At 59.1% G+C, this 21,882-nt stretch overlaps 1 protein-coding gene across 4 annotated transcripts in view; it reads left to right on the top strand.

Annotated features, from left to right (window-relative positions):
• The window catches only part of TBC1D16 (TBC1 domain family member 16), a 73,049-nt gene that overhangs the window by 6,532 nt on the left and 44,635 nt on the right, over nt 1–21,882 (top strand). For all 4 annotated transcript variants that reach the window (XM_053212798.1, XM_053212799.1, XM_027052573.2 and 1 more), the window contains exons 2-3: nt 6,869–7,108; nt 9,983–10,571. In XM_053212798.1, coding sequence (XP_053068773.1) covers nt 6,931–7,108; nt 9,983–10,571 — 767 coding nt within the window. In that variant the 5' untranslated portion in view covers nt 6,869–6,930. The remainder of the gene's footprint in view (nt 1–6,868; nt 7,109–9,982; nt 10,572–21,882) is intronic.

The following is a 21,882-nucleotide window of genomic DNA, read 5'->3' as shown; positions in this document are numbered from 1 at the left end:
GTGGGACCAGGGTCATTGAAGGTGGAAGAAGGGGGCAGAGTCAGTTTCAGAGCCATGCGACACGGGGAAGACTTGGACGGCCACGGCCGGCTTTTGAGGCGGAGGAGGGGCCACCATCCAAGGGGCATGAGTGGATTCCAGGGGCTGGAAAAGGCCGGGAAACGGAGCCTCTGTCGGCTCCAGAAGGAGCGCAGCCCTGTCTGCACCTTGATTGAGCCAGAGAGCCCAGGGTCGCACCTGGCCTCCAGAACTGGGAGCTAATGTATCCGTGTCGCTTTAAGCCGCTACGTGTGCGGTGATTTGTCACAAAGGCCGTGGGGAACCAAGCACCTGGGATGGAAGTGCTTTCTGAGGGAAGCGGGAGGGGTGATGGCGTCATTTCTTAACCTGCATTTTGCTCGTTTCTGGCTTTTTGGTGACTCTGCCTCCGTTTGTGTCCGGGAGCATGTTGCCTCAGGTATCAGTCACCGACTCGTGGGGGACGAGTTTTGGGTAATGGATGTCTCCACTTCGCCCTGTAAACACTAGAGGAGAGCCACACACCAGCACTGAGCTACAGAAGCCTCAGCCGCCCAGGGCCAGGCGGGCAGGACAGGTGCTCCCAGGAGGTCGGGGGAGGTGCTCCCGGGGGTCGGGGGAGGTGCTCCCAGGGGACAGGGCAGGTGCTCCTAGGGGGTGGGAGAGGTGCTCCCGGGGGTCGGGGGAGGTGCTCCTGGGATGTGGGTTGGGTGCTCCCAGGGGTCAGGGCAAGTGCTCCCAGGGGGACAGGACAGGTGCTCCTGGGGGATGGGATAGGTGCTCCCGGGGGTCGGGGTAGGTGCTCCCAGGGGACAGGGCAGGTGCTCCTGGGGGGTGGGAGAGGTGCTCCTGGGGGTCGGGGTAGGTGCTCCTGGGGTGTGGGTTGGGTGCTCCCAGGGGTCAGGGCAAGTGCTCCCAGGGGGACAGGACAGGTGCTCCTGGGGGGTGGGAGAGGTGCTCCCGGGGGTCAGGGTAGGTGCTCCTGGGGTGTGGGTTGGGTGCTCCCAGGGGTCAGGGCAAGTGCTCCCAGGGGGACAGGGCAGGTGCTCCTGGGGGGTGGGAGAGGTGCTCCCGGGGGTCGGGGTAGGTGCTCCCAAGAGGCCGGGGCAGGTGCTCCTGGGCGGGGGCGGAACAGGCGCTCCGGGGGTCAGGACAGGTGCTCCCCGAGGTGGGGGGTGGTTCTGGAAGGCGTGTGGTTGCTGGAGGCCTGCCACTGCCCACTGGCTGCAACCCGGTGGCAGGGCCAGTTCCGAACAGACTGTGAGATAAACTCCTGCCCCGCCCACTCCCCACTCTCCAGCCACCTCCAAACCCCTCTCCTGCCGGCCGTTTCCCTTACCCTGCAGGCCACGCGCCGCGGCGTGGGGGTGCCCAGCAGGGACCTTCTGCGGACAGAGCTCCGTGTTATGAGCATGTGTGTGGTTTGAGGGGAGGCCAAGTTGTTCTCTCCTTTCGAATTACACAATAGCCTATTTTGCACAAATCTGGCCCGACCTGGTCGGGCTCAGGGCAGCACAGAGCTCCGCTTGTAATCCCGCCTCAGTCAGATAGCTGAAAACCAGCAGTGGCGTTTTTTACTTTATACCTTTTAAAAGCATTACGTGTGTGTGTGTGTGTGTGTGTGTGTGTGTGTGCGCGCGCACGCACGCGCCCGCCTGCCCAAGCTGATGCTCATTCTGGCTTTTGGCCTTACTCCCTCCCTGTCTGTGTTCCTTGTGCCAGCTGCCAGGTTGGCATTGCTATCTTTTCCATCAACAAAAGCAAAGCATTTGGGACTTCATTGAAGGTGGCATTCTGGAAGGCACATCAGTCACAAAAGGGGTTTTGCAGAGAGGCCTCGGACCCAGGAACTTGTCATCTAAGATCGATAAGACGGATGCGAGCATAACCACTTTAAAGTAAAATTGTTAAGTGAACGCACTCTCGGGGAGTGACGTATCAGTCCAGGACCTTCCCTGAACGGCTTCTCCAGCCACCTTCGTCGCCCGGGATTTGGGGACAGGCTCTGTGATGCTGGTCCACAGTGCTTGGAGCGTGTCGGCTGTTACTGTGATTCCCATCCCCTCGGAGTCCTTGCCACAGAAGAGTCAGGTGTCTGTTCCTGTAGAGGTTCCTCTCCGCTCCCCTTCGAGTGTTACCTGATTTTGTGTGGCTTAGGGTCTCTGCTTGTGTCATTTCCAGATTGTGCCCCTGCCCCCAACTCTGTATAGCCAGAACGAGTAGTCTGGCCCGGACCCACGGAAGGTGACCTGGGTGTTCTCCCTGCTCAGAATTCTGTTCCCCGGGAAGCCTTTCTGGAGCACAGCTTTCTGGTCTACCAGGAGGGGCCGTTATCTTTGCTCCTCCCGTCCCCATGGGACACCAGGTCCCTAAGGCCGTGGGCAGAGCTGCTCTGCAGGTCGTGAGCAAGAAGCATTCAAAGTCATGCATCTTTTGGATTCAAGGACACTAGGAGGATGCCCGTCAGGCTGTGGCACATCCCTTGCCAGGCCCCGATGTCACTGCTGACAGCAGCCCTCAGCATGGGCACCCGAGCCCCTTCGTCACCTGCTGTCACCGGTCCCGCCTCTAGCCCCCTGCCTGTTCCTTGCCTCCATCCACCAGAGTTCACCCTCTACCTGGTGGCTTTGGGCGCAGGCCCTGTGGCCTCCGCCCTCTTTTTTCATTATGATTAATAAATTTGACTGTTTACAGGGTTTTAGGTTCACACACACAAAAAAGAGCCGTAAGTGAGTAGAGTGTCCGTATGCCCCTCTCCAGTTTTCACTGTCATTACTAAATTTCATGTATTTATTTAAAGTGTTTATTTATTTATTTTTGAGAGAGAGAGAGAGAGAGAGAGAGCACGAGCAGGGGAGGGGCAGAGAGAGAGGGAGACACAGAATCGGAAGCAGGCTCCAGGCTCTGAGCTGTCGGCACAGAGCCCGACGTGGGGCTCGAACTCACGGACCGTGAGATCATGACCTGAGCTGAGGTCGGACGCTTAATTGACTGAGCCATGCAGGTGCCTCTATTTATTTTTGAGAGAGAGAGAGAGAGAGCACGAGAGTGAACAGAGGAGGGGCAGAGAGAGCCAGGTTGGGGAGACAGAGAGAGAGTTCCAAGCAGGCTCTGCACTGTCAGCCCAGAGCCGGATTCGCGGCTCGATCCCATGACCCTGGGATGCTGACCTGACCGAAAGAGCCACCCAGGTGTCCCTGTTTTTGTTTTTAAGATACGCACAGAAGATAGGAGAAAACACACAAGTGTTTTTGGGTCGTGTGATTTAAGGAACTTGTGTCTTTATACTTCTCTGAGCATGTTTCCCAATTAAAAAAAAAAACATTAAAAAATAGGCCAAGGATTGTCTTATAGTTGGCTAGAGAGCAGGGGCTGGGAACCAGGTTTAATTTTGATTAAACAGGCTCCCACAGGCACGTATGCACTTAGAAAATAGGACTCTGTGAAGAGTAAATATTTGTGGCTAGTGTTTCACAGACACACCCCGGACACACGGGCTTCTGCCGGACATTCTGGGCCGGAGCTGGGGTGGCTGGGGTGGAAGCCGCCCTCTGAGCACAGGGGACAAAGGTCTTAGGTTCCCTGCTCCCTGAGTGATTGGATGAGACCTGTTTTCTCCTCTGCAAAACGGTGCTTCCAGGAGGCGTGTCCTCCAGAGCCGCCAGTGAGGGACACACACCCACTCTGCATCTGCCGTGCGGGAAAGCGCCGTGTCGTGAGCACTTGTGTCCGGGAATCTTCCAGATCTTCCAGCATATTCTTTTGATTATCCTCCACGGTGGCAAACATCTTCGCTTAGAGCTGGTTTGGTTTTCAGAATCAGCTGAGAGTTGTTTGCAGTCCGGTCTGGCGGTTAGAGGGATTAACTGAGGAGTAACCATCTGAGACCCCGGGGGAGCTGGGGCTCCAGCCTCGCCCACCCGGGGGCTGCGAGCCCCCGCAGCGTGGCTGGTCCTAAGGAGATGCGCTTAATGCAAAACACACACCGGACTGTGGAGGCTTAAAGAATGCAAAACAAGTCCATCATTTTTCTCCGTATTGATTACATATGCCGAACTCCTACTATTTGGGGAATAACGAGTTAAATGAAGGTATCTGGCCCAAACTAATCTTCCTCGTTTCTTTTTACTTTTTTTTTTATGCTTATTTATTTTTGAGAGCGAGAGACAGCGTGAGCAGGGAAGGGGCAGAGGGAGAGGGAGACACAGAATCCGAAGCAGGCTCCAGGCTCCGAGCTGTCAGCACAGAGCCCGACGCAGGGCTCGAACTCATGAACCGCGAGATCGTGACCTGAGCTGAAGTCGGATGCCCAACCCACTGAGCCACCCAGGCACTCCGGGTTTTACATTTTTAAATGGTTGGGAAAAAATTGAAAGAATTTTTTGTGACGTGTGGAGATTTGTGAGCTTCAGGTGTGAGTGTCTATGAATCAGCTTTCGTTGGGTCACAGACACACTGGCCGGTTTCTGTCTGCGGCCCCTCTCACACTGCAGGACCGGCTGCCCCCAGAGCCACAGCGATTACTGTCTGGCCTTCCTCAGAGCCGCCTGTCGCCCCCGGGGGCGAGGGGTCATGGAGAGTGTTGGCACGGGGGAGCCCGAGACGGGCTGGGTCCGGGAGAGCCGGGGGATTCGGGGGCCGGGTCCTGGCAAGAGCAGGGGGAGGTCCTTGGCTGGTGGCTGAGGAAGTGAGGGTCCCAGGACTGTGATTTTGGTGGCGATGCTGATGTTGGGAACCTCAGGGATTCGGGAGAAGGGACTGATGGATCTCTCTGGGCAAAGATCTGTGCAAGGGAGGCGTGGCTGCGGGTCTGACAGGAAGCTGTTGGAAGAATCCTGTGCTCGGGAGAGTTAGTGCCCTTCTGGGGGAGAGCTGAGAGCAGGACTGGGGGCACGGGCGGGGCCCTCAGAGAGTCAGAGGGACTGAGGACCCCGCCTTGAGCCACCTGGCTCGGACAGCAAAGGGCAGCCCCCGAGACCACCCTCTGCCCCAAGAGCCCACGCGAACCTGGAAGCAGAGAGAGCTTCACCTAGGGGGCACCCTAAACCAGCTCTGGATTTGGGGAGACGTGTGCAAAATGCAGGAAGTTCAGGGAACGATGGAACATACCCTGTTGATAATTCAAAAAAGTTGGTTTCTTGTGGTGCAGCGTACGTGACGTGAAAATTTACCCTCTAACCTTTCCTAAGTGCACGGCCGGGTGGCGTTAGGCACATTCACGCTGCTGTCCCCACCGTCCGTCTCCAGGACATTTGCATCATGCCAGACTGGACTCTCCCCAGTAGCACTGACTACCCGTCTCCCCCCCGCCCCCCCCCCCCCCCCCCGCAACTCTCTCTCTGCGAATCTGGAGACTCTGGGCACCTGGTGTAAGTGGAATCCCACACTGTTTGTCCTTTGGGGCTGACCTGCCTCACTCAGCCCAGTGTCCTCAGCGTCCATCCATGGGATCGTAGGTGTCAGAATTTCCTTCCTTTTTTTTTTTTTAAGTTTAATTTGAGAGAGAGAGAGAGAGCGTGAGTTGGGGAGGGGAAGAGAGAGAGAGAGAATCCCAAGCAGGTTCAGGGCTATCAGCATGGAGCCGGACGCGGGGCTTGAACTCATGGACCGAGCGATCACGACCTGAGCCGATCCAAGAGTCGGAGGCTCAACCGCCTGAGCCCCCCAGGCGGCCCAGGATTTCCTTCCTTCTTAACGCTGGATGATGCCACTGTGTGGATGGACCACGTTTTGTTTGTCCCTTCCCAGTGGATGATTTTACCGTAGTGGCTTCCCGTGGCGGCTCCGTGGCAGCCCCCCCGCCCCCCGGGGAGCCGGCCTGCACGCTGCCCAGCGTGGCCTCGGTCCCGGACACCCACCATCTCCGACCAGGAGGCAGCATGGCTCTGCACGCGTGTCTCGTTTATGCGGGCGCGCTCACGCCCGTGGCTCGTTCCACGGCTCTGTCTGGTGGTCCGCGTTCGCAGTTCGGGTTTTAAGGACCCGTTCCCTTTGAATCACTCGCGCGTTGATAATCCGCGACAGTCGCTTTTTTAAGGACCGATGGGAAGCGCCCAGTCGGTTCACACGGGCTGGTGCCCGGGCCCCTGATGGTTGGGCTTTCTGCACAGATAGAAACTGCTTCTGGCCCGTCTGCGGGGTGTTGGGCTTTCGTAGAATTTCTTGTTGTCCGCTCTTCACCGAGTGGGCGTAGAGCTCCTTCCGCCAGTGAACCTCTAGGAGTTCCGTGTTAGGTGCTGCACCGAATCCTTTCGTCTCTCATCTGGTTTTTTAAAGAACGAGTTGTAGGGAGACTCAGGTCCCGCAAACACAGCTCGTGACACCCTTCCCAGCCGGGATGACCCTTCGCTGTGCTGGGACATCCGGCTGGGACATCCGGGGAGCATGGGGGTGAAGGAGGCCGGGAAGGACGGGGTGGAGGAAGGACCTTCCCTGGGAAGCACCACGGAGGGGTGAGAAGTTCAGGAGGGGAGGGCTCGTTGGCACAGACACAGGGGTAAAGACTGAGCAAAGAGAAGTCGAACAGTTTTGTGAGATCGCTGAGGGGAGGGGGGAGCAGAGCCCCTCTAGACGGGGCGGTTAGGTCCCGGGGGACGTTTTTGGTTGTCATAGTGGGAAGGGGGCTGCTGGGGGCACCCGGTGGATGGAGGCCAGCGTAGCCTCCACCACTAAGAAAGACTCGGCCCCAAATGTCCAGAGTGCCACAGTCTAGAACCAAGTGCGCCCTCCCCATGGCCTTGAGCTAGTGGGACACGTTCCGGTAGCTAGTGAACCACCATTCATTTCGAGCCTGCTGGTGTGAGGCCCGTGACCTTGGCCTGATGCACTCTTCTGTGTCTTTGTCTCCCAGCCACGTCTGGACGAGCCCCGCCTGGGCCCAAGCGTACAGAGGATGGAAACACTCCCCCCGCCATGTCTCTGGGCCGTCTCCTTCGCCGGGCCTCCTCCAAAGCCTCGGACCTCCTGACCCTCACCCCGGGCGGCGGCGGTGGGCCCCCCTCCGTCCTGGATGGGGAGATCATCTACTCCAAGAACAATGTCTGTGTGCACCCACCAGAGGGGCTGCAGGGGCTGGGGGAGCACCACCCAGGTGAGCCCCAGGAAATGGGAGGACCTGGGCCACAGGCCCAGGAGGGGAGGGCCTGGGGAGGAGGGCTGGCTTTTGTTTTCTTTTTTTTTTTTAGTGGTTTTTTTTTTTAATGTTTATTTTTGAGAGAGAGAGAGAGCGCAAGCTGGTGAAGGGCAGACAGAGAGGGAGACACAGAATCCGAAGCAGGCTCCAGGCTCTAAGCTGTTGGCACAGAGCCCGACACGGGGCTTGAACTCACGAACCGTGAGATCCTGATCTGAGCCGACGTCAGACGCTTAACCGACTGAGCCCCCCAGGCGCCCCTGCCTGCTTTTCCTTCTAAACTGACCAAGCCCCAGCTTTGGAAAGCTTTTGTGTCACTTCTTCATATGCCCTGATTTCCCCATCTTCCAACGGGCCGGCGACCTTTTGTACACATGGGGTGGGGGATGGGACGGTTTAAGGGGAATCAGCCTCAGAAGACATTAAGTCATTGCAGGGCTCCTGGGAGCAGGGAGCCCCGTCCGCCAGCAGGGAGGAGAGGGGGCAGTCCTCTTCTGGGGGGGCCCGCCAGTGCCCGCCGGCCCCCTCCGGGGTGCAGGTGGCAGGAGCATGGCCGTCACACTAGGCGCCAAGGCTTTGCCCCTCCGGCTGCCAGAAGGCTGGGCTGAGAACTGGCTGGAGGCTGGGCGGGCCTGGGAGTCTGGAGACGCAGAAATCACCAATTCTGTGATCTGTCCTCTGGCCGCACTGTTTCGAAACTAGGGAAGAAAGCTCTCCCCTGGGGTCTGCAGGAACCCTGCGTGATCCTGGGGCCGTGCCTGGGGACACGCCAGCACTAGGGGCTCTCAGTAGCTCCTGGGGTGGGACACCTCTCCTGCTCTCCTTTGGCCAAGTCACAGAGAAAGAAACGGCCTACCTTTCCAGGGCTCACGTTGTATCCCGGGCCCTGCAGTGATGACCGGCCGCCCTGCGCACTGAGGGGCCGCGGGTCACAGCAGGCAGACAGCGTCCACTGTTTCCAGGACGCGCAGCTGCCCGTGGGTGTCCTCCGGGCAGGGGGCAGAGCTGAAGGTATTGGGCCCGGTCGTGGCCGCCCGGCACAAGCTCCTGGGCGGGCCGGTGGTTCCCTCAGCCCTACTGCCCCCATGGAAGGAACAACATGAAGAGTTAGTGACACCCAAGTCCTGTGCACGTGACTTGAAACAGATAAACGTATGTTCACCTCAGGAGAGTGCCCGGGGCCCCCCTCCAAAAAGAGGCCTCTTTTTTGGATAAGGAGGCTGGTGCTCAGAGAGTCTAGGCCACTCCCAATACTAGCACAGGGCAGGGGCGGGGCCAGCGCAGGCTCTGGGCTCCCCTCATTCTTCCTGCGGCCTCCCCTCGCTGCTGAAGGATGCTCAGGGTCCCTAGTGCACCTGCTGCCTGGCTGCGGCCTGGGGACTTGCCTTCCCCGGTGCACACAGAGGCCATGTACCAGATGTCCAAACATCTAAAAGTTATAAATCACAGTCAGGTCTGAGCACGTTACTGTATGCAAATTATGTGTCCACAAAATACTGAATCGATCAGCTACTTAAAATACAAGAAGGTTAGTTACGGTAATGAACTGTTTGGGGAAGTATTCCCTCCACCCGCCTTGGTAAGTCTGCCTTTAAGTTCATCCAGGTGGCTATGCACAGATTTGGAACCATCGGCCCCTATAGGTCCCAAGCAGGACAGCCGGCCTCCGGCCCAGCTCTCTCCTGCCCTGTAAGGGGCCTCGGCATGCACGTGTGGACACCCCAGCCCGTCTGCAGGCCCCACACCCAGCTCGGGATCAGGCCCTGGGAGCACAGGGATTCCTGGGGAGTTCCAAGGTCCTGTATCCCGGGAGTGTGCTCCAGCAGGGGGCGTGAGGCCGTGGATGCCTGACCACAGGGCCAACCCCGAGGATTCGAGGGCAGGAGGCTGAGGTTCTAGGGCTGGGTCTGAGAGTGGTGGTAACTCTTCTGGTCTAAGTCACAAGGAACAGCACAGCCTTTGGAGAGCTTCGTGGTGATCCTGTCATGATGGGGGGCTGGGGGGCAGGGGCAGGGGCCTGGGGCTCCCTTTGTAATCCCCAAGCTGCAGGATCTGAGGGTGTGGAAACCCTGGGCCTCGCCTGCACCTTACCGTTATCACAACTGGCTCATAGCCCCTGAGTCTCCTGGAAACGGGACGGGGCCCTGAGACTCTTGTACCGGTTCTCAGAGCCCCGAGGGGCACGAGGCCCCAACTTCTGCAGAGACCAGGAGGCCTGGGTGCCTAGCACGATAGACGCAGGGATCAGGACGTCCTGAGATGGCAGGAAATGCCGCCTTCCCCCCAGACTGAGTGCTCAGGAGCCCAGAGAGCCCCCCACTCGCTGCCGCCTCGGAGGGGCACTGCTTTACTTTGTCCTTGTCAGCCGTCTGGTGCTTAACATCGAGGACGGCCCCTTCTTCCAAAAAGCTGCACGAAAGAAGAAATGCTGAGGCCACGAGTGACCGGAAAACGCTCAAACACCTCTCTTTGGATTTATTTTGTGTGAAACAGGAATAAAGTCCACAGCCTCCGTCCCTCCCAGCGGTGGTGAGGCCGGGCTCCTGGGCCCCTGGGCTCTCCCAGACCTGGAGAGAGTTCTGGGGCCGCCAGACCGTGGACAGGACGGGGCTCTGAGCTGGAGGAAACCCCCCCCCCCCGTGCCTGGAAAAGCGACCACAGGCCCTGCTTGGGAGCCCGGTGTCCCGCCTCTGCTGAGTGGCGCTTAGAAAATGCCCACAGCGTTCATTGACCTCAAGGCCAACCGTGCTCCCCATCTGTGCTGCGTAAGACCAGACGGAGGCACCAGGCGCACCGCGGCCCCTAACCCGCCTGTCCTCCTGACCCTCCCAGGATACCTGTGCTTGTGCGTGGAGAAGGACGAGCTGCTGGGGAGCACCCTCATCCTCACGTGGGTCCCCAACTCTCGGATCCAGAGGCAGGACGAGGAGGCATTGCGTTACATCACCCCCGAGAGCTCCCCCGTGCGCAAGGCACCCCGCCCGCGGGGCCGGCGCGCCCAGAGCCTGGGGGCCCCCCGCCAGCCCTCCCCGACGGAGGCCAGGCCCGCCCTGATCCCCAGAGACGAGGACACCACGGCGGTGGCTCAGAGCGTCCAGGACGCTGTGCACGTCAGCCCTTCCCCCCGTTCCGAGGATGGGGAGAGGCTGGCCCAGGGCTTGGGGACGGCCCTGCCACCAGCCCACAGCGACTCCGGGATCCTGTCGGCCGTCAGCTCGCAGGATGGGACCGAGGAGGGGCGGGAGCCGCGGCCCGAGGCCGGCGAGGAGGAGGGCTCCCTGGAGCTGTCCGCCGAGGGCGTGAGCAGGGACAGCTCCTTCGACTCGGATTCTGACGCCTTCTCTTCGCCCTTCTGCCTCTCGCCCATCAGCGCCGCCCTCGTGGACAGCGGCAGCTCCGTGTTCCTGGACAGCGAGAGCGGGTGAGTCCTGCGTCCGTCCGACCCCCAAGGCCCCACCCGGGCCTCCTGGGGAGCAGTCGCGTGTGTCACAGCTCTGCTCCCTGAGCTTGAGGACCGCGTGCGTCTCGCCCCGCCAGGGTCCCGCTCTCCCGGCGCCAGGGCCCCGGCACCCGTGTCCCGTCATTTGACGGTGCTCAAGGGGGTGGTGAAGGCGGCACGGTGCGGGGGAGGGTTCCACCTGCTCTCCCCGTCCCTTCCCCTCAGCGGCCTCATGTGGGATAAGCCGTCCCTGCTCCGTAACCCAGACTGGATGCCACGGGGCCAGGCCCGGGGAACCTTGGGGGACAGTAGACTGTTGGCCGTCAGAAAGCATGCTCGGAGACTTCCCTGACTCCCGCAGTCCTTCCTACGCTCTGGTCCCTGCTCCCGTTTAGATTCCTAGGGAACCGCTGGCGACTGCTGTCATTCAGCCGGCACACAATTATTGAGCTCAAGCTGTGAGCCCCGCACGTGCTGGGTGTGGGTGGTCCAGCATCGTCTGGGCACCGGGCACGTGTGCCCCCGATGACCCACGACCACCCCGAGCCCCGTGCGGTAGGTCCTAACATCACCCCCGTCTGCAGGGAGGGAGAGCGAGGCTCAGAGAGGTGAACTAACTTGCCGGACGTCACAAAGCCAGCACGCTGGCCGAGCTGGGATTTGAATCCAGCTGGGTCTGCACCAGACCCGGAGCACGTAAGGTCACGCGGGACGGATGTAAGCGGGGGCGCGGAGGAGAAGGAATTTGAGGGAAGGGATTTGAGACGGAATCTTTCCTGATGTTGTCCCCTCCATAAGGTGTGTTCCATTAGAGCCCGGGGGGACCCATAACCTTTGTCTCAAGTGCTGCAGAGCAGAGAGCGTTTCAGGAGGAGCAGTCGGCTGGACCCGGTGAGGTTCACTGAGCTGTGTGTATTTCCCCCCAGGGAACCAGGCTGGGAATGAAACTCGAGCCTGGCTTCCCACCCAGGGGCTTGGTCAGAGCCCCCCCTGGTGGTGCCATCTGCCAGTGCAGCGATACCTGTGGGTGCCCAGCACCCCCAGGGCCAAGGAGGAGGGACAGGTGTCCAGCACCCCCAAGGCCCAGGTAGAGAGAGAGGGGAGACAGGTGTCCAGCACCTCCAGGGCTGAGGCGGAGGGAAAGGAGGGACAGGTGTCCAGAAACCCCTGAATCTCAGTGGAGAGAAAGGAGGGACAGCCGTCCAGCAGCTCCAGGGTGCAGGCGGGGGGGACAGGTTCGGAGCTCCCACCTTTACTCTGAGCCAGGGGTGCCGGGCCTGGCCTGTGGCCTCATGGCTGAGGTCTTAGTGGCAGAACCCAAATCAGGGCCTGGAGTCCCGATCAGGCCTTGTAGGGCCCCTGATCACGTGAGGAGCTTGGATCTGGGAATTTGGGAAACCTGGTTGGCTTGAGCCTGGGAAACCTCCGTGTCTCCTTGGAGCTTCTGTCTCCTTGTTCCTAACGTGGGGGTAGTAACATCCATTCTGTGGTTACCCGGTGAATTCACTCCTGGTTTCCTCTTTCCCCTCCCTCCGCCTTGCTGCTTCCCTACCCTGGCTGCCCATGAGAATCCCTCAGGGGACCTTTCATATGCTCCTGATGCCCGGGCAGTTCCAGATGATTCTGGAGCAGTGATTTTCTCCTGGGGCCGGTTCTGCTGTAGGAGACATGTGGCAACATCAGGACACATTGTGGTCACAACTGAGTGTGGGCGCTTTTTTGGCATCTGGTGGGTGGAGGCCTGGAATGCTGTTCACTAAGTGCCCCAAAATACTGGGGACACAGCCGCCCACGACGCAGTGATCCTGCCCGAATGTCTCAGTGCCCAGGCTGAGCACCCTTCCCGGCGGCTCTGACCGCCCCCAGACGGCCAGGGAGGCCCAGAGGGGGGAAACTGTCTTGTTTTTCTAATTGTGGTAAAATAGACCTAACATCAACTTTGCCACTGTGGCCATTTAAAATCATGCAGCTCCGTGGCATTTAGCGCATTCACGGTTCGTCCACCGAAGACCGCTGTCTGGCCCCAAAATGTTTTCCTCGCCCCGGAAAGAAACTCCACACCCACGAAGCGGTCACTGGCCATTGCCCCTCCCCCAGCCACCACCCGTCTACCTTCTGTCTCTGTGGGTTTGTCCGTTCTGGACGTTTCGGATCAGTGGAACCATACGGTCTGTGGCCTTTTGTGTCCGAGCATCGTGTCCGTGTCATTGCAGGTGTCAGGACCTCGTTCCTGTTCGTGGCTGACTAATATTCCAGGCGATTCTGACTGTGGTCGGATAGGAGAGCCCACCCTCAAGGGAAAGCAGGGGGGTGGGTGTGGGGTGCAGGGGGGTTGGCCACCGTGTGAGGAGGTCTTCTTGTAATAATGCTTTGGGGGCCGTATTTTTTGCTTTCCGGCCCCCAGCCCCACCCAGGTCAGCTTAGGGTCTTCTGTGCTTAGAGCTGCTTCAGAGACGGCGGGCTGATCTCTGGGTGTGTGCAGGGGCCGTGGTGTGGTCAGGGGGTGCCTCCTCCACCAGGGAGCCCTGGAAATCCGTAACGCTTGCTCCTCTGGCCCGAATCAGTCCGGTTAGGCTGAGGCTTTGTGCTGCGACAGGACCCCCACGGACAGCATCCCTCCCTGCCTCCTGGCCTGGAGCGTGTGTGTGCTTCTCCCGGGACTGACGGGGAAACAGCCTGTGTCCCAGGCGGGACCTGATAGGTGTTCTCGACCCAGCCGTGCGTGACAGGTCGTCGGGAGCTTAAAAAAGCGGATGTGCATTGTGGAAGACGCTGGGGGCAGGCCCTGGAATCTGCATTTTTCATAGGCGGACAGGAGCCAGATCTGGGCACTGGACCCGCCCCTGCAGTACACGTTTGCTTCTTTACTCTCTGAGCCACGTGTGCGATCCGCGTCTCCCCCACCACATGGGGGACCCCTGGAAACAAAAATGGTGTTCCTCGGCTCCCTCCCCCTCCCCCGCCCCGAAGTCCTGGATGGGGCTGGAAATCCTGGACTAAACGGTCGGCTCTATTGGACGTTGTGGAACCCACCTGGCCGCAAGGGAGGGCAGCGTTGGGCTGCCTTGAAAAGGCACGATGCCCAGGGGCTGCCCGGACCAACTAAGCCAGCACTGCTGGGAGTGGGGCCCAGGCGTGGGCGGTGTTTGAATCCCCCAGGGAGCTCCAGTGTGCAGCCTCGTTGAGAACCACAGCTCTGAAGGGGACGGCGGGAACAGGGGCATGGTCCTTGTGCCTTGGACAGGGGGGCGTCTGGGCTGAGGTCCGGAGTGCCCGCACTGGTTGGAGCAGACACCCCGCAGCAGGGCTTGGCTTCGAGGACTGCAGTGCGCCCATAGCCCCTCCTGGAACCAAGGCTGCCAACTTAACTGGGAACTGGGTCCCCAGGAGGGGTGCAGGCAGGCTGGCTCACGGGGTCCCTCTAGTGGCAGAACCGGAGAACTACATGCGGAGGCTGTGCGTCTGGCTGGGGGAGAACCAGGAGAGTAGCTCCTGTCTCTTAAATCAAATGTCTTCTAGGACTCCTTCTTCTTCCTTTTTTTTTTTTTTTTGATGTTTTTATTTATTTTTGAGACAGAGAGAAAAGCACAAGCTGGGGAGGGGGCGGAGAGAGAGGGAGACAGGACCACAGCGGGCTCCTCGCTGACAGCAGAGAGCCCGCCGCGGGGCTCGAACTCACAAGCTGTGAGATCACGACCTGAGCCGAAGTCAGATGCTTAGCGGACTGAGCCACCCCGGCGCCCCTTCTGGGGCGCGTTCTAAGAAATGATCTGAATTACAGAAATAAAACACATTTGCACGGAGATGTTCATCACAGTACTTTTTATAATGGAGAAAAGGGGGAAAGAATTTAAACCTCCAACAGCCGAGAATGATAAGCCAAGTCTGGTTCACCCTACTAGACAAAGGAGGTTTATCTGGGGTCAGGGAGCGCCCTGAAATCTTAGGCCACTTTTTGTATGTGTGCTCACGGGAGTACATTTTTCTGAGGAGGGGGCTCCGCCCGGCTTCTGGAAGTGTCTGTGGCTCCCGAATGTTTAGAACCTCGGTGCCACCAGATGGGAGAATATGCGTGTAGAAAGGCTGGGCCGCAGCGTGCAGATTCACAGTGTATCAAAACCCAGGCAGGTGGCACATGTCGTGCACGTTTTGACTAAAGACTACGGAAAGGCCCTAATGCGTGGGGGAGGCCATCCGGAGCAGGGACGCCCCCTAGAACTTCCTGCCACGCCAGACGTCGTCCAGACCGGTGCCGTCCGATGTAGTAGCCGCTGGCTTCACACGGCTGAGGAGCTCTTGCAATGTGGCTGGCGCGGGGCGCCTGGGTGGCTCGGTGGGTTAAGCGTCTGACTTCGGCTCAAATCACGATCTCGCGGTTTCTGGGTTGAAGCCCACGTCAGGCTCTGTGCCGACGGCTTGGAGCCTGGAGTCTGCTTCCGACTCTGTGTCTCCCTCTCTCTCTGCCCCTCCCCTGCTCACTCTCTGTCCCTCTCCCAAAAATAAATAAACAATAAAAAGTTAAAACAAATATGGCTGGTATGACTTGAGGTACTGTGTTTTTTCAATTTTATGTGATATTGACTGATACAAATTTACACAGCGTGCGTGGCCACCGGGTTGAGAGGAGGATGTGCCAATGTGTTAAGATCCTGGTGATCGTGAGTAATGTTTTACTTTTCTCAGTTTTCAAAAATGTTGTTCTGTGATTCTGTTCATTTTGTGATCAAAACAAAACAAAGCAAAACAGGTTTTAGAAACGGAGAGACAGTTAAACTCCTGCCCGGCTCAGACTGGCTCACCCTGGCCTGGCCTGTAGGCTTGTTAACCAAAAGGCCCTCTAGGGTTCTCAGTAACTGTGGTCCTGCCAGCAAGACTGATGCTAATGACCTGCCACCCGGTCCCCAGAGCTGTGCCCCCGTCCCCGGGGAACCACTGCTGCATCCGCTCTCGGTGGATTCGCTTGTCGTTCTTGGTGCGTGTTCCTCGCACGGCCGTCCCAAGTGAAGGGTGGTGTGCGGGGTTACAGAGACCCTCACCACGTGGGGACTCTCACAGAGGCTTCCTTGGCGCAGTGGTCCAGCCAGCTCAGACAGGGGTCTAGGTGAACCGGGCACAGGCCCCGGGGGAGCATGGGCTGGTGAGAGCTGGGCCCGCCTACACTCATGGTCGGGTACTTGGATGCCCACGTACCTCCAGCCTTTCCTCTTCCTCCTCCCCATGCACACCACCAGCGGCCCGGAGCAGGCCCGCCGGAGCTGGAATGTTCTCTCCTTTGCGCCGAAACCCCAGCCAGCCTGCGGGCAGGGAAGATCTTCTTCCCTGAGGCCCTGCCGCTGCCTGTGCGCCTTGTTCAAGCTGCACCTGAAATCCGCTGCCTCGCGCGTTTGCTTTCTCTCGAGTCCCACCAGTCTGTCTTACCAGCGCCGTCCATCAGAACGTTCTGCAGCGGCGGATGGCGTCCAGGCGGCGGTTATTGGCCACGTGTGGCTGTCGAGCCCTGGAAATGTGCCTCCTGGGACTGAGCCCAAGAGATTTTTAATTGTTTGTCCTCGATGGATTTGAATTTTGATAGCCCCATGCGGCAAGCAGCCTCCATGCCAGGCCGTGCGCGTCCGCAGGAGACCGTCCTCTTGGGGACAATGAGGCCGGCACGGAGGGTTCTCCAGGTTCTCCGTTGAAAAGAAAAAAGGGGTAAAATCCCAAGTGGCCAGGTGCCCCCTCCCTCGTGGCTGATTTCCCGGGGGTGGCCAGAGAGTTCGGGTGACCCTGAAGCCACAGGCAGAAGCCGCAAGGAGGGATGTCACCGGCTCCAGCCAGCCGTCCCCGCAGGGCATGAGGTGGAAATAAATGGTATCTTAAGTGCTTTTTGCCTTTAGGAGGAAAAGGCTGCATGACACCAGGGTATCAGCCGTAAAGGCTGAATTATTTATCGCTATCGTCGTTGTTGGTGTAACTGGCCCCGCGCTCAGGGGACAGAAAGGAGGCGAGAACCCCAGTCTCTGAGATGGATGCAGAACTGGTGGGCTCAGGGGCCCAGGACTGAGCACCTGGGGGTGTCACTGCCAGGGTGCTGCCATGGGGGCCCTGGGGGTGCCGTCCAGGGTCACCCTAAGCCAGCCAAGGGCGGCAGGTGGTGTGAGACCTCAGTTCTCTCGCATCCAGCGGGTTTCACACATAGCCTCTCCTGTTCTGCAGGGCCTGTGCAGGGGAGGGGGCTGGAAGGACGTGACCCTGAGCGGACCGGGGGGGGGGGGGGGGGGGGGGCGGGGCCAGGGGGACTGAGGAGCCTCCAGGCAAGGGGACAGCGTGGCTCTGTTGCCAACGGACATCGCGGGAGGCCGCTCCAGCCCCAGCAGGACGAGGTGGGGGTGGGGAGGGCCTGGGGGGCCGCCACCACCCGGGAGAGGGGGTGCCGACCGCGGGCCAGCTGTGGGGTGTCAGGCGGAGCGGCCGGGAGTTGGCGGGAGGTGCGCTGGCCGGGAGCTCGAAGGGGTGCGTCCCCTCCCTCGACATTTCCAGAAGCCACCTCCCAGCCGAGTCGTGGGCCTGCCCAGTGCCCCGTGCCCCCCGGGACGCTCCGGAACAGCACCCCCCGCCCCTCCTGGGCCCTCAGCAGCAGCCTGGCAGCCGGGAAAGCTGGCAGCTTCCAAAGATCTGTTGTTTGGGTTTGTTTGTGCTTCTGTAACTGGGAGCTGAGATTTATTTCTTTAAAACATCCCATCTCCCGACACCCTGCAATCTGTTCTGTGCTTCGTTAGGACTAATCTCGTCTTCTGTTTCTGTAGCGCTCAGCGGGCTCTGTGCCCGCGTCTCTGCCTCCCGTCCACGTGTCCCCCCTCCCCCGTCAAGGTGCCAGCACCCCCCTCCCCCCGTGCCTGGGGGAGGGGGGCGACACCCAGGTCTGAAGGAAGCTGCTTCGGGAAGGGCAGCGGCAGGGCCGAGCTCTGTGTCCAAGGCCAAGGATGTGCCCTTCGCCGTCTGGCCCTCAGCCTGGGGGGCCCACTGCTCCAGCAACTCAGAGGGGCTGCCCGAGAATCCACGCTGGGCCTCCACAGTGCCCGGTCCTTTGAAGTCCAACTCTGGGCCACTGTCTGGGGAGGGGAGGGGCCCCGTGGGTCGCGTAGGGCTCGGAGTCTGGCGAGCTCCGTGGTCAGACCCAGATGTGAACCTGAGCCCCACCCCGATCGCTGGGGCGTGACCTTGGCAAGGCGTTTAAGCTCCCTGTGCCTTGGTTTCCTCATCTGTGGAATGGGGCCATGACTCCGCCCAGAGCGTGTTGCCGGTGGTAACGTCGTGACCGCTGCCCGCCCAACTGGGAGCGCTTTGTGTTGGGGGCTTGGGTCTGCTGCAAGGAAGGAACCCGAACCCGGCAGCCTAGAACAACGGAATTGGAGTCTCCCTCCCCAGACAGCCTGGGGGTCGGATGTCTGAGATCAAGGTGCCTTCAGGCCACGTCTCCTCTTGAGTTTTTTCCAACATTTAAAAACGCTCAAAACCATCCTTCACATAAAAACCTGCACACAGATGCTGATGGCAGCCTGTGTCGTCACTGCCGAAAGTTGGGAGCAAACGAGGGGTCCTTCTGTGGGTGAATGCAGAAATAAACCATTTGGTCCATCCAGACGAGGGGATTTTGTTCGGCGCTAAAAAGAAACGAGCTATCAAGTCACGAAAAGACGTGACGGAACCTTGTGCCTATCACCGAGTGAAAGAAGCCGGTCAGAAAAGGCTACGTGCCGTGCGGCCCCAACCGTGTGACCTTCTGGGAAAGGCAGAGCTTTGCAGACAGCAAGAGGGCCAGGGGAGGGGTGGACAGGGCACGGAGGACGTTCAGGGCAGGGAGACCACTCCGTCTGATTCTGTAATGGCAGATATGTGTCATCGTCCCTTTGCCAAACCCACAGAGAGGACGAGACCGAGATGGGCCCATGCAAACTGTGGACGGCGATTATTATGGTAACGGGTTGATCCGGGTTCATCAATCATAACAAGTGGACCACACAGTGCCAGATGATAATATAAGGAAATCGTGCGTGTGGGTGTTAGGGGGTATATCTAGGACCCTTCTACTCAGTTTTTCTGTAAAGCTAAAACTGCCCTAAGAAATTAAATCTGTTCGTTTTTTTTTTTCTTAAGTTCTCAGCCGTTGGGCTGTACAAAGACAGCGGGCCATAATGTGCTAATTCTGGTCCAAACCAGCCCTGTCCGGTAGAAATGTAATATGAACCACATACACAATTTAAAATTTTCTAATAGTCTCATTTTTTTGAGACTCTAATAGCCTCAAAATTTTTTAAAACTTTTATTTATTTTTTTTTTACTTTGTATTATTTTTTAAATGTTCATTTATTTTTTTGAGAGACAGAGAACAAACGGGGGAGGGTCAGAGAGGGAGACACAGAATCCAAAGCAGGCTCCGGGCTCCTAGCAGGTGTTCAGCACAGAGCCCAACGCGGGGCTCGAATCCACGAACCATGAGATCATGATCCGAGCCGTGACCCGAGCCGAAGTCGAACGCTTAACTGACGGAGCCGCTCAGGCCCCTTAAAAACTTTATTTTAAAAGTAGGGGCCACTGGGTGGCTCAGTCGGTTAAGCATCCGACTCTTGATCTCGGTTCAGGTCATGATCTCACCGTTCATGGGATCGAACCCAGGGTTGGGGTCTTGTGCTGACAGTGCAGAGCCTCCTTGGGATTCTCTCTCTCTCTCTCTCTCTCTCTCTCTCTCTCTCTCTCTCTCTCAAAAGCTAATAAACAAGCTTACATAAAATAACGGTAGAGTTTGCAAAACAAAATGTGCGGGGAGGCCCCACGTACCCTCCACCCAGCAGCACGTCCCGCATAAAACCACGGCACGCCTTCCAAGCCAGGAAACCGAGGTGGGTGCAACCCGAGGTCTCGAGGTTTTACTGGCACCTTCTGTGTGCACCTGCCTGCAGAGCTCTGTGAGCCGTGTCCCCTGAGTAGCTTTGCGCCCCCACCATGGCCCCCCCGTATATTACGTCAGCACCACCGAGAAGACCGTCCCGCCGTGGGGTTGCTTTTGAATCTTTGCCAACAGTCAGCCAGGCGTGTTTTGAGTGGGTCTCACAGCCACCCTTTAAAAAGTGAAAAAGAGACGTGTCAAATTCATTTCAACAATCCCCAAATATTGCCGTTTCAGCTTGTGATCGGTAGCAAGTTTTTGGCGAGAAATGTTGACGTCCCATCTCCGTACCAAGTCTTGGGAATCCCGTGTGTCCGCTACGCAGAGAACGCATCTCAGGGGTAACCCCCTGCGTCGCACGCGCTTGATGACGCGTGTGGCTTGGGACCGCCTCGTTGGCCAGCTCTGGTTGGTGTTCCGCTTTTTTCTTGGTTTGGGTTTCTCTGGCCAGCTCTCTCCCCGGAGCCTCCCTCTCCCAGAGGAGAACGGTCTGCGGACCTGCCCCCTCCCTGGCTCTGAGCAGGATTCCAGAGGTCCCCGGCCACCAAAAGTGTCACCCAAGGGAACCACTGCACCTGCTGGGTCGCCTTGAAGCCATACTGCTGCTGGCTGCCCGCCCAAGGACCCTCGGCTCGTCAGAAAGCTGACCTCTTTCTATGAGAGCTGTGGGCACAGGGACGAGAGAAAAGCACCAATCCCTCCAGAACCGAAAAGAAGGAAGTCCAGCCTCCAGGAGAGGCAGGACTCCCTGGGGACGCCGAGCTCCCGCTGCAGGAGGCTCTTCAAAGGACGGGGAAATGAAATGGTCGTCCTCTCCTGCTCAGCTCACACGCCGCGACAGCCCCTCTGGGGGTCCTTGACACAACCCTGGATGATTTGTTGCACGGGGGCCGCGGGCTGCTCCCCGGGGAGCTGGGCTGCTCCAAAGGCTTGGAGCTGCCTTCGGGAGCGGGAAGCCAGAGTCCCCGGGGCCCCTGCTGTTGCATCAGCAGCCCCGGCAGGAGCTCGGCAGGGCCCGAGGCCCCGCGTGAGCCTCTGGGAGATGTGAGCGTGAGGTCACAGAGGCGGTGACGCGGCAGCGCCTCCCGGGTGAGGCGGGGAGTTGGCGCTCTGTCTGGGGGGACCCACGCCTGGCTGTTTCGCTGCAACCCGATACCTGATGGGATCCTCCCCAAAAGGGAGAGGCGGTGGCGAATGACCTTTGTCTCTTGATTGAAATGTTCTTGTGTCCGCTGTTTGACTTAGCGCTCATTCCCAGCAGAGCAAACAGGACGTTTTTACTCGGGCTTGGTGTTCCATTCAACCGATGTTTCTCAGACACCTGTGGTCGGCGGGGGACAAAGGGCTCCCAGTAGCCCCTCTGCGATCTCCAGAACATGCTGCTTTGCTTCGAGGACCCTGAGATGATCCAGGGAAGCCGGAGCCCCCGGCCACACTGTTCCAAACCCCCTGCCCTCTGAAAGCTGAGGCTTGGACCTCAGTGCCAGCAGGTGGCCCTTGAGCGAGTCCCGGGCCTTCCTCAGCTGCAGGCAGTGACACAGACGGTCCCTAAGCGTGGCAATGCTGGAACCCTCCCCCAGGTCACATCCCAGCTGTGCCCGGCCACGCGCCCTGGCAAGCCCCCACCTTCTCTTCCACGCGACAGGCACCACGACTGATGTGTCCACGAGGCTGTCTTGAGGGGTGGCCCCAAGGGGCACACGAGGTCCCGAAAACTACGGCCAGGAGCCACCCCACCCCGTGTCATCCCTGGTCCCCAGAGAAGGGAGCGTGGAGACCGCCCCAGGGTCGGATGGGCACACCCCTTCTCTTACACTTTGATGGTCTTCGAGATGGGGTGCAAACCCTTTCGAGAAGGGGTGCAAACCCTTTCGAGAAGGGGGCCCTGTCCTGAGGGGCTTTGGAGCCAGAAAGGGCTATAGGAAAGAGGTGCCTGGGACACATGGGAGTAAGAAGCTGGACGTGGGAATGTTCTGGAAGCGGGGTGGGGAGAGTAGCTGTCTTGTGGGCACTGGAAGGAGACCCGTACGTGTCACAGGCGTGTGGGGGCAGAGTAGGAGACGCTGGACCCAGCAGAGGGGGCCGGTAGGCAACGTGGCCTCTCCCAGGGGCCCCAGGGCTGGTGGTCAGGGCCGGTCCCTGTAGATGGTAAAGACATCAAGGTCTGTCTCACTTCTCTAAATATTTAAACACTGGAAGGATTATTTTTGGTAGCTACGGTCTCTCTCCGAGCCTGGCGGGCTGCCGGGAAGGGTGTCGAGTGACAGCAGGCTCCCTGCACGCTCCCCGTGCTCCCCGATCTCGAGATCCGATGGCCGCCGTTTAATTGGGGTCATGCCCCGCCTCTTGGGAGCGTGTGGACAGACA

The sequence above is a fragment of the Acinonyx jubatus genome, chromosome E1 (genome assembly GCF_027475565.1).
Source record: "Acinonyx jubatus isolate Ajub_Pintada_27869175 chromosome E1, VMU_Ajub_asm_v1.0, whole genome shotgun sequence".
In the NCBI taxonomy this organism is placed as follows: domain Eukaryota; kingdom Metazoa; phylum Chordata; class Mammalia; order Carnivora; family Felidae; genus Acinonyx; species Acinonyx jubatus.
Note: the sequence above shows the minus strand (reverse complement) of the source record. Positions and strands in the feature narration are given on the sequence as shown.